A 14,529-nucleotide genomic window follows, 5' to 3' on the forward strand; every position below is an offset into this window, starting at 1 on the left:
TGGAGGAAGTGTCTTGAAATCAGCACAAGAGTATTCCCTCAGAACACGAGAGTCTTCTCATTTTCTGTAGAAAACTTCAGGGCCATCCCGGGGTGGCAATGCTTCTCCATGTGGCATAGGGAAGCATAAGTTGCAGGTGAGGTGCTGATTCACCATTGGTGGCAAATCATCCTGTGGGATCTCATTCATGTGATGAGATCTTTAAAAAGTGAATAAGCAAAACCATAATTATTACACAGCTAGGACTTTATCACATATCCTCTCCATGGATTGGTGAATCAGTGCAATTGTGCCAATGAGGAGTAGTGTGATATGGAAGGTTTTCAATGGAATGCATCCACTATAAATGATAACATGCCTATGATAAAGTCCTTTAAGTCTACTATACAATAAAGGTAAAGGTTTCCCCTGACGTTAAGTCCAGTCGTGACCGACTCGGGGGTTGGTGCTCATCTCCATTTCTAAGCCGAAGAGCTGGCGTTGTCCATAGACATCTCCAAGGTCATGTGGCCGGCATGACTGCATGGAGCGCTGTTACCTTCCTGCTGAAGCGGTACCTATTGATCTACTCACATTTGCATGTTTTCAAATGGTTAGGTTGGCAGGAGCTGGAGCTAACAGCGGGTGTTCATTCCGCTCCCCGGATTTGAACCTGGAACTTTTTGGTCCTGGGACATGGCTACTATACAATAGCCATGTTTTATTCATTAATTTAAAAAAGGAATATCTGTGTAATATGACAAGCAAAATACTCTCATGTTTTTTTCTTTCACCTTCTGTTCCCCTCCCCCTTTCTTTTCAGTATCTGGCACTTTCCCTATTATTGTGCAATAGAGGTACATAATTCAATAAACAAACAAAGTGTAAATGATTTATCATATAGGCATTCCCATATATATTGTTGCTTTATTGTTTTATCTCACTCTCACCCTCCCCTCCTTGTACATACAATTTATACAGCAGACTACAGAAATTACATTCGAAATATCGATCTCAATTTTTTCCACTCCACATCTTAGCACATTCTCTAAATAGTTCTTAACTGGTTCCTGCATCCACTTGATTATTGCAACCTTTTTCAATTTTATTTATATTGTTCCATTTGCAATTTGTTATCAACTATATACTTATACCAATTCATTATGTTTTTAGCTTTCCAACCCCTCACTAAAACAATTTGTGCACACGCTATTAATTTGTCAACCATATTCTTCACTTCTGTTATCCTTGCATGTAGTACATTTCTATTAACTATTACTATTTGTACATTTAGCATTCTATTGATTTCTCCTTCAATCATTCTCCAGTATCCTTGCACTCGATCGCATTCCCATATTATGTGATTAAACACCCCTCTTTGTTCACAACCATGCCAACACCTGTCTTTCATCCCTGGTAAAAAACGTGAAAGTTGTGCAGGAGTTCTGTACCATTTTTGTAACATTTTCCTTCTTGCGTCCCTTAATACATTGTACTTTTCTTTTGCTATATTACTTATTTCCCTTTGTATGTCTTCCCCCTCAATTTCCATGTCCATTCTCCATGTTTGGAAAGTTTTCTCTATTATTTCTTCTTTTACCATTATATTGTTCGTACAGATCTCCTGACACCTTCTTTTCCTCTCTCAAACATTTTCTAATCACCTTCTCAAATGGACTATCCTGTTCTCTAATTTTTTCCATCCGAATAAACATTTCCTGTCTTATAGCCCAGCTTTGAATCCAATTCCCTGATCCTATCTAATTCTGAATTTCTTTTTGTTCTACAGGGTCTCCATCTACTGTATACAAATCCTCCACTAACCTTTTCCCTCCACTTTCAATTGATCTCAATGTTTTGCCTATAATTTCATTATTATTGTAATTAATTTGCCTTATAGTTGCAATCTTATTCTCATTGCCTGGACTTAACTTCTTCTTTCTTTCCCCCCCCCCCCCCCATACTTTTATTGTTCCTTTAAAGGGTTCCTCAAATTCTGCTCTCCTACTTCATTTCCTAAATATTATTTCTTTTTCTTTGGTATTATTTATTATCTTCTCCATATTTGCCCATTTTTTTAAGTATACTGTATTTCCAACAATCTTTGGATTTGAAATGCATTGTGATAGACTTCTAAACTTGGAATCCCCCAGCCTCCCTCTTCCTCTTTTGCATTTAACCATTTGTCCCTTATTCTGGGCCTTTTTCCTCCGACTGCCCATTTTCTTATTCTTTTATCCCATGTCTTTAGTGTCTTCCTATCTACTGTGTTTGATAATGTTTGGAATAAATATACAGTAGAGTCTCACTTATCCAAGCTAAACGGGCCGGCAGAAGCTTGGATAAGCGAATATCTTGGATAATAAGGAGGGATTAAGGAAAAGCCTATTAAACATCACATTAGGTTATGATTTTACAAATTAAGCACCAAAACTCCATGTTATACAACAAATTTGACAGCAAAAGTAGTTCAATACACAGTAATGTTATGTGGTAATTACTGTATTTACAAATTTAGCACCAAAATATCATGATATATTGAAAACATTGACTACAAAAATGGCTTGGATTATCCAGAGGCTTGGATAAGCGAGGCTTGGATTAGTGAGACTCTACTGTATCAATTTTGGTATTATAAACATTTTTAGTGCCCTTATTCTGTCCACTCTTGGTAATATTTTCCCTCCCCAATTCTTAAATTGTTTCTCTATTGCTTTCCATTTTTGTTTCTAATTCTCCTCGACTATACTCTTCGGGTTTTTATATATCCATAGGTAAAGGTAAAGGTTTCCCCTGACATTAAGTCCAGTCATGTCTGACTTTGGGGGTTGGTGCTCATTTCCATTTCTAAGCCGAAGAGTCGGCGTTATCCATAGGTCATGTGGCCGGCATGATTGCATGGAGTGCCGTTACCTTCCCGCCGGAGCAGTACCTATTGATCTACTCACATTGGCATGTTTTCGAACTGCTAGGTTGGCAGAAGCTGGAGCTAACAGCGGCCGCTCCTCCCGCTCCTGGGGCTTGAACCTGGGACCTTTCGGTCTGTAAGTTCAGCAGCTCAGTGCTTTAACACACTTCGCCACCGGGGCTCCTTATATATCCATATTCCTAAATATTTTAACTTCTTTAATCCTAATCTTAAGCCTGATGTTTTCCTAATCTCCAATTGTTCTCTTGGTGGGGTATTAAGACATAGTATCTCTGACTTTTTGATGTTAACAAATAGTCCTGATTTATTCTTAAATTCTTCCAATTTTTAATCATATATTTTACTCTAATTAACGGTTGGCTTGTAATAATCATTGCATCATAGGACAATGACAAAGATGGGATTCTACCATTTTCTTTCCCTCGACTTTGCTTCCTATTGGATATTTCTGGAGATTTGTGGCATTTCTCACAAAATATTTGCCAGATTCCTATGGGGAAAAAAGAGCACTATGCATCAGATAACCCTGCGGCAACAAATTCTGATTCTGTGTGACTTGATGAAACTGTGTCCATAAAGGACATCTCCTGTGCCTGAAGCTCCTTGTTTTATGTTAGACACGGCATGGTGTATTAAAGATTTACAGAAAGATGACCTGTGCATAAACAGCACTCTATTACTGTTTAATATTTCATATTAAACTGAGACTGATGATATATTATTATATTCTGTACGTGGAGAGAAATGAGCCCAGTGTGATTTGAATGTTGATGAACATGTAGCAACTATTTAAACCTTGCTCTGGACTCTTCGAATTTGAGCCCCACTTGGGGCTTGTCACCTTCTCCAATCTTCTGTCTGTTTATCTGTCTTCTGTCTGTCTGTCTTCTCTCTCTCACTCGTTCACATACACACAATAAGCAATGGGAAAAGTGGTGGTTGGTAAGGATTAATAGGAAAAAAGAGGCTCTTGAGCAGGAAATGTCAGCAGGGGAACATTAAGTTTGTAATTTCCCCTGCCTCTTAATTCAACACAGGAGGCAAAAGAAACTGCAAATTCCATTCTCGTAAACTTAGCATCCATCACAAGTTATAACCTCTCTCTTCTTAAATATCAGCTTGTTTTGAGAAAAAGAAGAAGAATGACATCACCCTAAATGTCAGGGTAAGGGGTTCAGGCCTAGGCTATGCATGGAGTAGTGCGATATTTATTTATTTATTTACAGCATTTATATTCCGCCCTTCTCACCCCGAAGGGGGACTCAAGGCGGATCACATTACACGTATAGGCAAACATTCAATGCCTTTTAACATAGAACAAAGACAAGACAAACATGGCTCCGAGCGGGCCTCGAACTCATGACCTCCTGGTCAGAGTGATTCATTGCAGCTGGTTGCAGCTGGCTTGCTCTCCCGCCTGCGCCACAGCCCAGGCCCACATGAGCTCCCATTTTATTCACATGAGCTCCCATTTTCATTCAGCCAGTTTAAGTGAGAACTGGATCTTTACCATGCCAAGAACCTGTCAGGAAGTTTCAGCAACTCAGAGGACAAATTAGACCACATTTTCTCAGTAACATATTGATGAAACCATAGTGATCCATGGGTTCCTAGGAATGTAAAATCAAGGAAATACTAACACAAAGACAGCCAGAGTGGTGAAGTGGTTTGAGTGGGTTATTTATTTAGTTGTTACAGTAGAGTCTCACTTATCCAAACTTCACTTATCCAAGGTTCTGTATTATCCAAGGCAGTCTGCCTTTTAGTAGTCATTGTTTTTGTAGTAAATGTTGCAATGTTTTGGTGCTAAATTCATAAATACAATAATTACTACATAACATTACTGTGTATTGAACTGCTTTTTCTGTCAATTTCTTGTAAAACATGATGTTTTGGTGCTTAATTTGTAAAATCGTCATGTAATTTTATGTTTAATAGGCTTTTTTCTTAATTTCTCCTTATTATCCAAGGTTTTCACTTATCCAAGGTTCTGCTGGCCCGTTTATCTTGGATAAGTGAGACTCTACTATATTTCATTTATTTATTTACCACCTTTTGCTCATCTTGAGATTCAAGATTTTCATGTTGGACTAGGATACTGGAAGACCAGGGTTCTAAACTTCACTTGTCCATGTTTTTTGTGTGTGTCAGGAATGACTTGAGAAACTGCAAGTCACTCCTGGTGTGAGAGAATTAATAATTAATAGTATAAATCTGTGCTAAGTTGAAGTTATGTGCTTGTGTAACCTAAAGACAGACAGACATTCAAGGGAATTGCTGTTGTTGCTTTTTTTTTTTTTAGTGGGGGAGGGTTTTTGTCTAAACTTTTAAAAATCCCCCAAAATCTGTATATCTGTGATTTTTTTCTGAAACTTCTCTGGATTGATGTCTTGGTTATCTTGTGCATTGTAGATAAAATTCAAGTAGCTACCTCTTGCAGTTTTTAAAATAATGTTGTTTATAAAAACGTTGAAAATTCCCCAAAAATCTGTGGATAAGTGAAATGTTCTGAAATTTGTTGGGCTAACAGTGGTCAATGGGTTCTACCATTTTAGTAAGTTTCACTCCAATAGCTTTAAAAATGAGGGCGAAAGGAGCCTCTGAAGTTTCCCCAATTATCGTAATTATGTGCAAGTACTATAATGAAACAGTAACAAAATTCCATTACTCTCATTATAGTAACAATTTTTTCATAAACTATTTTTTAGAAACATCTTAGAAACAAAATACCAGCACCCCCCAGTTTTGTAATGACTTTTGAACCATTTTTAAAATGGATCACATATTCATAATGCTGAAGTACAGAATGACACTAGAATCAACAATATATAATGTATAAGTCTTGAAATGTTAGTTTTAAAAATGCGTCAGTGTATAAACCGGTCAGTATGGGTATTGTATGGGTCAGTATGGGTATAAATAAAGCTATTATTATTATTATTATTATTATTATTATTATTATTATTATTATTATTGTTGTTGTACCTTAACTCTTATTTAAAAAAGGAGCCACCTGGCTAAGCGATTGTGGAACTTTTATTCTCCTCTCCCCAAAAGTAATGATTTGAACTCTACATATTTATTTATTGTAATTTATTCTTGCATTACTTTATTTATAGCATTTTTAAAATTGAAAACTATTACATATTTATCAGCCGAATGTTGTCCTTTGCGATGTCATTTCTCCAAAGATGTTGCTATGAATACTTACCACCAGATTAGAATGCTCTCTTTTTATAGCCGACTCTTTGTCTTTTATTCTTTCACATTCACCTTAGACCACTGAAGCTAAAACTCAAAACAATTCACAGCAATTTTGTTTTCACATAGGTTTTACTAGAATGGATTAACACAACGCTGCAGCATGAACACATTGTGGTGAGAAGCTTAGAACAAGACCTATATGATGGGTTAGTTCTTCACCATCTCTTAGGTAAGCTATTTCTCCTTGTTGTTGAGTTCTGACTGTGCTCCTGAATGAAGAGAAAAACATAATCAAAAGTGAAGAAACATGGGAGGATTACAATCAAAAAGCGATAACTGAACTCAGTTACTAAGCCAGGAAGAATACATAGTAAAAGCTCCCCCTGGAAACACCACTGCTCAAAGAGCACCTGTTTCAATGACTTCTCACATTTGTACCATTTCAGACCCACTCAATTTCCTCTTAATTGGCTGTTATATTTTTCCTCTGCTTCAAAGTAAAAATAGTCTCCCAAATTGGCTCTTAGCAATTAAAATTCAATATGCACCTCTGGTGATAGTTATTGTGTACAAATGAAAACAAGACCTACTTTTTGTCAGACCTCCATGGAAAGATTTCAGCAAGAAATTAGTGGGTCATAATTACACTTTGTAACAAAACTTGAATCTTTTTCTATTCCTGATTTGAAAGTTTTTTTCCTTTTTAATTGTGCAACATTTATTCATTTATTGTGTCAGAAGTGAATTGAGGGTACGGTCATAATGTGTTTTTAAAAACACAAACAAAGTTAAAGACTTGGCATTATGCTAGATTTCCTTTGACCAGAAGCTGGCCACTTGGAGTGCCTTTCCTGTCACTGTGAGAAGGTCCTCAATTGTGCATGTGTCAGGGCTCAGGCTGCATTGTAGTAGGTGGACTGTGGTTTGCTCTTCTCCACATGCACATGTTGTGGACTCCACTTTGAAGCCCCATTTCTTAAGATTAGCTCTGCATCTTATGGTCCCAGAGAACAATCTGTTCACTCCCTTCCAAGTCACCCAGTCTTCTGTGTGCCCAGGAGGGAATCTTTCATTTGGTATGAGCCCTTGATTGAGGTTCTGGGTTTTAGCCTGCCACTTTTGGACTCTCGCTTGCTGAGGTGTTCCTGCGAGTATCTCTGTGGATCTTAGAAAACTATTTCTTGATTTAAGGCTTTGGCGTGCTGGCTGATATCTGAACTGGGTATGGGCTGGAGATGTCACTGCCTTGGTCCTTTCGTTATTGGCTGCTACTTCCCAGCGGATTTCATCTAAACAGTATAATTTCTCCAGTGGTGTAGGGCATAGACATCCTGTAATAATATGGCATATCTTATTAAGAGCCACATCCACTGTTTTGACGTGGTGAGATGTGTTCCACACTGGGCATTTGTATTAGCAGAGCAGCAAAGCGCAAGATACAGTCTTCACTGTATCTGGGTGTGATCCTTAGGTTGTGCCAGTCAGCTTTTGTATTATTTGTATTATTTCAGCACCCACTTTTCGCTTGATGAAGTCAGAGCATGGTCCAGAGTAACTTCCAAGTATTTTGGTGTGCTGCGATGCGTCAGTGGGATTCCTTCCCTGGTAATCATACTTACTTAGAAAGTCATTGTTATACTCCAGAAACTTTTGTTTTTGTGGTTGCCACAAACGATGCTGAATTGGTTGAGATTTTATGAGATATTAATTGAAAAACTATAGCAAATTGTGCTGCAGGATATCCCACAAAAATAAAGTTTTGTGCAGTTTAATAAACTTTTTCCTCCTGTTTTTATGATAGACCCAATTAGGAAATGATATTTATAACCCAGGAACAAAAATCATAATAATAATCCTCATAATCATTTTCCTCCTCCTCCTCCTCCTCCTCCTCCTCCTCCTCCTCCTCCTCCTCCTCCTCCTCCTCCTCCTCCTCTTCTTCTTCTTCCTCTTCTTCTTCCTCCTCTTCCTCTTCTTCTTCCTCCTCTTCCTCTTCTTCTTCCTCTTCTTCTTCTTCTTCTTCTTCTTCTTCTTCTTCTTCTTCTTCTTCCTCTTCTTCTTCCAATTCTTCTTCTTCTTCTCTCTCTCTATTCCAGAGAAACTTGGATCCCTAACTTTGAAAGCAGAGAAGCTTGCCCTGACAGAAATGAAGCAACGGCTCAAACTTGCAACTATTCTAGAAACTGTGAGCACGTGTTTAAAACTAGAAGAAAGTGAACTGAAGTGGAGTGTGGACGGTATGTAGAGATGCCAAGCACAAAGAAGATGTTCATGTATACCAGGGGTGGGCAGCCATGGAGGGTTAGCAGCCTATTACCCCCAAGAAACCTTGGAAGGCTTAAATGAGTCTATAATGGCATATTTTTCAACATTTGAAATCTGCTAATCAAATGTTTTCTGACTAAGACACATAGAACTGTGTAAGTGCACCCATTGCTAGAAGTCCCAGGAATTCTGTTATTTTACATTTTAACAACATACATATGTGCTGGGATATGCAAAACAGTGGCTAATAGCGAACCTAATTGAAATGAAGGCAAGGGAGCTGAAAGGGGGAGATCGACAAGCATGTCATTTTGTTTGGTCTGCTAGGTATCTCTGTGTTTTGTGTGAGTAAAAAGACCAAGGTTGGAAAGATGTATAATAGCAGAGCTTTATTCTAAAATGATACATCGATTGTTCATTCAAAAGGTTCATCTAGAAATTCTTTATGTTGGGAATGAGTTTCAGTATACCTGTCATCTTCAATCCAATCTGGTCAACCAGCCTGGTGGGGTTGATAGAGCCAAAGGGAGACCACAGATTGTGAATTTTGGACATCATGTTCTTACTGAGCACTAGTTCAACTGTAATGGGAAACCTGAGTCCTACCGGCTCATCTCTGCAAAGGGAGCCTCCGATGGCCTAGGGGATAAAAGCCTCGTGACATGAAGGTTGGGTTGCTGACCTGAAAAGCTGCCAGGTTTGAATCCCACCCGGGGAGAGCGCGGATGAGCTTCCTCTATCAGCTCCAGTTCCATGTGGGGATATGAGAGAAGCCTCCCACAAGGATGGTAAAACATCAAAACATCCGGGCATCCCCTGGGCAACGTCCTTGCAGACGGCCAATTCTCTCACTCCAGAAGCAACTCCGGTTGCTCCTGACACACACACACACACACACACAATCTCCCCACTGCAGTCACCTCGCAAAAGTCCACTCTCTAGGACAGGGGTCCCCAAACTAAGGCCCGGGGGCTGGATGCGGCCCTCCAAGGTCATTTACCTGGCCCCCACCCTCAGTTTTATAATATAATATTTTTATATCAGTTTTAATCATACAATATATATTGTAGATACATATAATATTGATAATAATAATAATAATAATAATAATAATAATAATAATAATAATAACTTTATTTTTATTCCCCGCCCCATCTCCCCAATGGGGACTCGGAGCGGCTTACATGGGGACCAAGCCCGAAAACATACAACAATAAAATGATAAACAATTATACCAACAATAAAACATCAATATCAATAAAACCATCATAATAATCAACATATAACATAAGATATTAAAAGCAGAAGAGTAAAACAAGGATCTGGGCCAAAGTGCAAAATATATCAAATGGGAGAGGTAGATTTCTCAATAAAGTGCAAAATAGTAGTGGCAGAAAGGACCTGTAGTTGGATGGGCAGATAGTTCAACCTAATAGTTAATCGTTGAAGGCCTTTTTCTTATGTTATACAATATAATACTAATAGTAATACCATATAATAATATTAATTATATGTTATATATTACATATTCTATAATAGTACAGTGGTATAGTTCAATATAGTAATATATAATGCCAATATTGTGTTATGCTAATAATATAATATATTGTATGTACATACAGCTGCTCTGAGTCCCCTTCGGGGTGAGAAGGGTGGGATATAAATGTAGTAAATAAATGCAGTAAATAAATAATTAATTTTAGACTTAGGCTCGGCCAAAGTTTGACATGACTTGAAGGCACACAACAACAATCCTAATTAACTTGACTATTTCATTGGCCAGTAGCAGGCCCACACTTTCCATTGAAATCCTAATAGGTTTATGTTGGTTAAAATTGTTTTCATTTTTAAATATTGTATTCTTTCGTTGTTGTTGTTGTTGCACTACAAATAAGTCATGTGCAGTATGCATAGGAATTTGTTTGTATTTTTTTCAAATGATAATTCGGTCCCTCAGCAGTCTGAAGGATTGTGGACCGGCCCTCTGCTTAAGGACATAGGTATTATGGCTTCCTAGGCAATTTTAGATCCAGGAGAGGACCTTTTTAACAGAAATTGAGCAGACATACATTTTTAGCAATAGGTAGTGAGAAGGCAAGGTGAGGCAGGTTGTGAGAATGTCTCCTATGCCTCCCAAAAAGCATTTCGGAGCAATATATATCTTTCTCTTTTAAAAAATGATCTTGCGTAGGGCACAGAATGACTACAAGACTCACCTCACTTTCCTCGTTGTTTCTTTTTTACTTTGGGAAATGATGTAAAGGAGAAAATTCTTCAAGACTACAGTGGAACTGAATAAAGCAACATACAGTATATCTGCAATGAGTCCTTGGTAAAAATCCCAGAACAAAATGCTCACACCCCTTCTGTGACAATCTGTCTTCAAACAGCCAGAAAGAGGGTTTTCACACTGAGGCCCTTCCAAACTAATGTGGTATAGCATAGTGTATACATACACACAGTTATAGCTTTAAGAGTTAATGTATGTTGAAGCTTAACACTTAAAATATACAAATTTATTCCTACTAGTCTTTCTGGGTTTCTTTCTCTCCTACTTGACATACTTCACCAAATAACAAACCTCTGAGGGTCAAATCTGTTCCATAAATTATGGTCCAGGAATAGCATTTTTCCTTGCACTCTGACATTTTGTGCAGCTACATTGGTTATGACACTCACCGTCTTGAACTTTGGAAATCTTCTCTCTTGTTTCTTGAAATTATCATTATCTAATGAGCATCCTCCACTGGATTCCTTCCTTATCCGAGCCACTATTCTTTCTCTTGAGTTCAGGCTGGCAAACTCTAATCTGAGGTGTCACCAGTTTCCAGATTCAGAGCAGGCAGAGAATAACTAGCTAAATGGGACCTAATAGAAAAAGAAGAGATAGGAGGTCATAGGGCTGAATCAAGCCGAACTGAAGGGGGAAAAAATAACAAAAAGTCTGCTAAATAAAGTTTTTTCCTAATATCAATTGCATAAGGGCAAAATTCTTGATTTTTATGATGGACAAAAAGCCAATGTGTTCTTCCCATTAAAATCTAATAAATTAAAGTCATATTATATGATGTGTGTATGCATATGTGTGTGTAAATACACACAATCACACACACACAAACACACACATACACCCTTGGGATTTGGTTCCAGGATCCTTCGCATTACCAAAATCTGTACCAAAGTCTCATTATATTTACTTGCCTAATAAAATGATGCCCCTTGTATAAATGGCAAAATCACAGTTTGCTGTTTGGGTGAATATTTTCAAGCTTTGGATGGTTGAATCCATGGATGTAGACTTGGTAGAGAGTCATCTATCTGTTGGCTGAAGAGAGAAAGAGTTACAGAAAATATGGATTAGCACAGAATTTGGGATTGGAATATGGAGTTTTTTGTTCTGAGAGATTCTATCTATCTACATGGCATGGAAGAGTGTTGGCATTCCTTGAACTAATGCCTGATTTTGCAGCACCCCAAGACTAGAAAAGAACCATCCACTGCGGAGCACCTCCGCTTTCATTTTGCTCAGAGCACCCCACAAAGATGGATTTGCAGTAAAAAGACTGTATTTTTGTACCTCCCAACTGCTTCCAGATTTAAAGGTTCAACTGAAGATGCCCATACCCCTCCTTGTTTGGAGGAAGCACACAGAGAGTTTTTTTTAAAAAGAGAAAGTGAATCCGTTGTAATAAATTCATTATTTATTAATTCAACTTGTATGATATGGGGTCCCTGGTGGCACAGTGTGTTAAAGCGCTGAGCTGCTGAACTGGCGGACCAAAAGGCCCCAGGTTCAAATCCCAGATCGGAATGAGCGCCCGCTGTTAGCTGCAGCTCCTGCCAACCTAGCAGTTCGAAAACATGCAAATATGAGTAGATCAATAGGTACCGCTCTGGCGGGAAGGTAACGGCGCTCCATGCAGTCATGCTGGCCACATGACCTGGAGATGTCTATGGACAACACCAGCTCTTCAGCTTAGAAATGGAGATGAGCACCAACCCCCAGAGTCAGTCACAACTGGACTTAACATCAGGGGAAACCTTTACCTTTACCTATGATAAATGAAAGAAATGTTTTAATTCTCATTACTAAATTGGGGGGGGGGGGTCCAGAGAAATTAGTTCTATTCTCCCTCAATTTTAGAGCTATTGGGATGTAACTTGCTACAATGGTAGAAGACATTTGCAGTTCTTCCCCCCACCCCCAGTTTCAGAATGTTTCACTCATTTACTGATTTCTGGGAAATTTAAAAAGTTTTTATGAACAACATTAAAAAAACTACAAGAACTATCTCCTTGAATTCTATTTTCAATGATACAACATAATTACGGCATCATTACCCCCAAGTTTCAGAAAGATTTGCACATCCACTGATTTTAGAGAATTTTAACCAACATAAACTTAACAGTACTATTTCACTGGTAGACCCCAGGGGCCATTCTAAATAGCACTTTGAAGGGACTATAAGCCAGAAAATAGTAAACTTTTGCCTATGTGGCTTTGCCTCTGCATATGCCCCTCCCTTCCTGTGAGCTGGTGCCTTTCTCCAGAAAGTTCCAAAACCAAAAGTTAGCTTGAACTCAACAAGTGAGGTCAAAGGTATCACTTATGCCATTGGTCAATTTTAGATAAGCCAAAGGTATATATTCTTTGTTTGCTGCGACATGTTTTTGCGACGGCCATTTGCATGGTACGGACCCATTGAGATGGGTGTCTACGGCTGTTCTGCCTTATCATAGCTGTGATAACAATAAAAGGCTTGTTTTATTGCTCTCTTGGAATTTTCTCCTTTACTTCCTCTCCGGGCCAGTCCCCAACAGCTTCGTATGTATGAATCTAACAAATTAGATCTGACTAATAAGTTATAAACAAAGTTTTGCGCACCCCTAGTATTAATAGAGGCTAGACATATATTTAATCAGCATTTTTGTGATTTGGTTTTAGCCATCTTGAAGAAGGATTTGCTAAGTACCTTGCATCTTCTGGTGGCCCTTGCTGAGCACTTCAAGCCAAGCCTTGCTTTGCCTCCAAATGTTAAAGTGGACATAATCATCACAGAGGTAAGTTTCAAACATTTTTTCTTTGCAATTTCTGCCGATGTTCAGAACATTTTTACCCTCTTGGACGTATCTTGTTACTAGATACATTTCCATTATTATAATAAGGGAAGAGTCAGGATTTGGACATTTTACCTTTTTTGCATGACAGCTAGCATTCCCCAGCTAAAATGCCCTAAAACTATCTTTTCCAATGGTGACTCAGTGATGAATTATGGAGCAGGGAGAAGGGGTTGTGGAGCAAGGAGAAGATTCTTCAGTTTGCTTTATAGCAGCCTTCTTATTATGGTACAGGTGAAGTATCCCTTCTATAAAAAGGTTGGGACCAGATGTGTTTTGGTTTTTGGATTTTCTCAGATTTGGGAATATTTGCATATCCTGGAGATATCCTGGAGATGAGACCTGTCTATACATGAAATTCATTTAGAATGCATAGATATCTTTTACACAAAGCATAGGTGGATGATTTTGGATGTTGGGTTTCTAGATAAGAGATCCTCAACCATCATGGTTTGAGATGAGAATTGCTCCAGTGGTTCACTCCCCAACCTCCTCTTGTTTGCCATGCTGTAGACATAGCAACCTCTCTGAGATTTTGCTTGATGTAAAAAAGGGAGAATGTTTGTTCTGTCCAAGATCCATTGAAGCTTTCAGAGACCAGAGACCATGGATTCAGCCTGGGCATCCTCCATGCACTGAATCACCCATTATATTTTTCCATGCTATCTTATACTTAATCAGTGAGTGTTGCAACACAACAGGTCCAGTATGGGGCATTCTCAAGATCAATAGTTGGATGCAACATATTCCTCTCACATTTTGAATATGGATTTTTTGAATTGTCAAAAGGCAGTGGTCCTCAATTTTTCATGATGATGTTGGCATGGGGTTTTCTTAATCTTTTTAGTTGTTAAACATCATATATAGGACACATCCAATGCTAAAAAGTATTCCAATATCAGCAAACAAATACAAAATATGTTCTCGAAGGCTTTCATGGCCGGGATCACAGGGTTGTTGTATGTCTTTCGGGCTGTGTGGCCATGTTCCAGAAGTATTCTCTCCTGACGTTTCGCCCACATCTATGGCAGGCA

At 38.4% G+C, this 14,529-nt stretch overlaps 2 protein-coding genes across 14 annotated transcripts in view; one reads left to right on the forward strand and one right to left on the reverse strand.

Annotated features, from left to right (window-relative positions):
• Window positions 1-14,529, forward strand: part of parvg (parvin gamma) — a 53,627-nt gene that overhangs the window by 13,747 nt on the left and 25,351 nt on the right. For all 11 annotated transcript variants that reach the window (XM_062981939.1, XM_062981941.1, XM_016993941.2 and 8 more), the window contains 3 exons: window positions 6,239-6,341; window positions 8,209-8,349; window positions 13,323-13,438. In XM_062981939.1, the coding sequence (XP_062838009.1) occupies window positions 6,239-6,341; window positions 8,209-8,349; window positions 13,323-13,438 (360 nt within the window). The remainder of the gene's footprint in view (window positions 1-6,238; window positions 6,342-8,208; window positions 8,350-13,322; window positions 13,439-14,529) is intronic.
• shisal1 (shisa like 1) overlaps window positions 1,206-14,529 on the reverse strand; it is a 267,217-nt gene continuing 253,893 nt past the window's right edge. The window contains exons 5-7 of one of the 3 annotated variants that reach the window (XM_062981950.1): window positions 11,057-11,245; window positions 8,848-9,016; window positions 1,206-6,381 (exon numbers count right to left, since the gene is read on the reverse strand). In XM_062981950.1, coding sequence (XP_062838020.1) covers window positions 11,182-11,245 — 64 coding nt within the window. In that variant the 3' untranslated portion in view covers window positions 1,206-6,381; window positions 8,848-9,016; window positions 11,057-11,181. Of the gene's footprint in view, window positions 6,382-8,847; window positions 9,017-11,056; window positions 11,246-11,565; window positions 11,703-14,529 lie in introns of those variants that run through there. The other 2 variants (XM_062981949.1, XM_062981951.1) reach the window with 2 other exon arrangements.

This window comes from Anolis carolinensis, chromosome 5, assembly GCF_035594765.1.
Source record: "Anolis carolinensis isolate JA03-04 chromosome 5, rAnoCar3.1.pri, whole genome shotgun sequence".
Taxonomy (NCBI): Eukaryota; Metazoa; Chordata; class Lepidosauria; order Squamata; family Dactyloidae; genus Anolis; species Anolis carolinensis.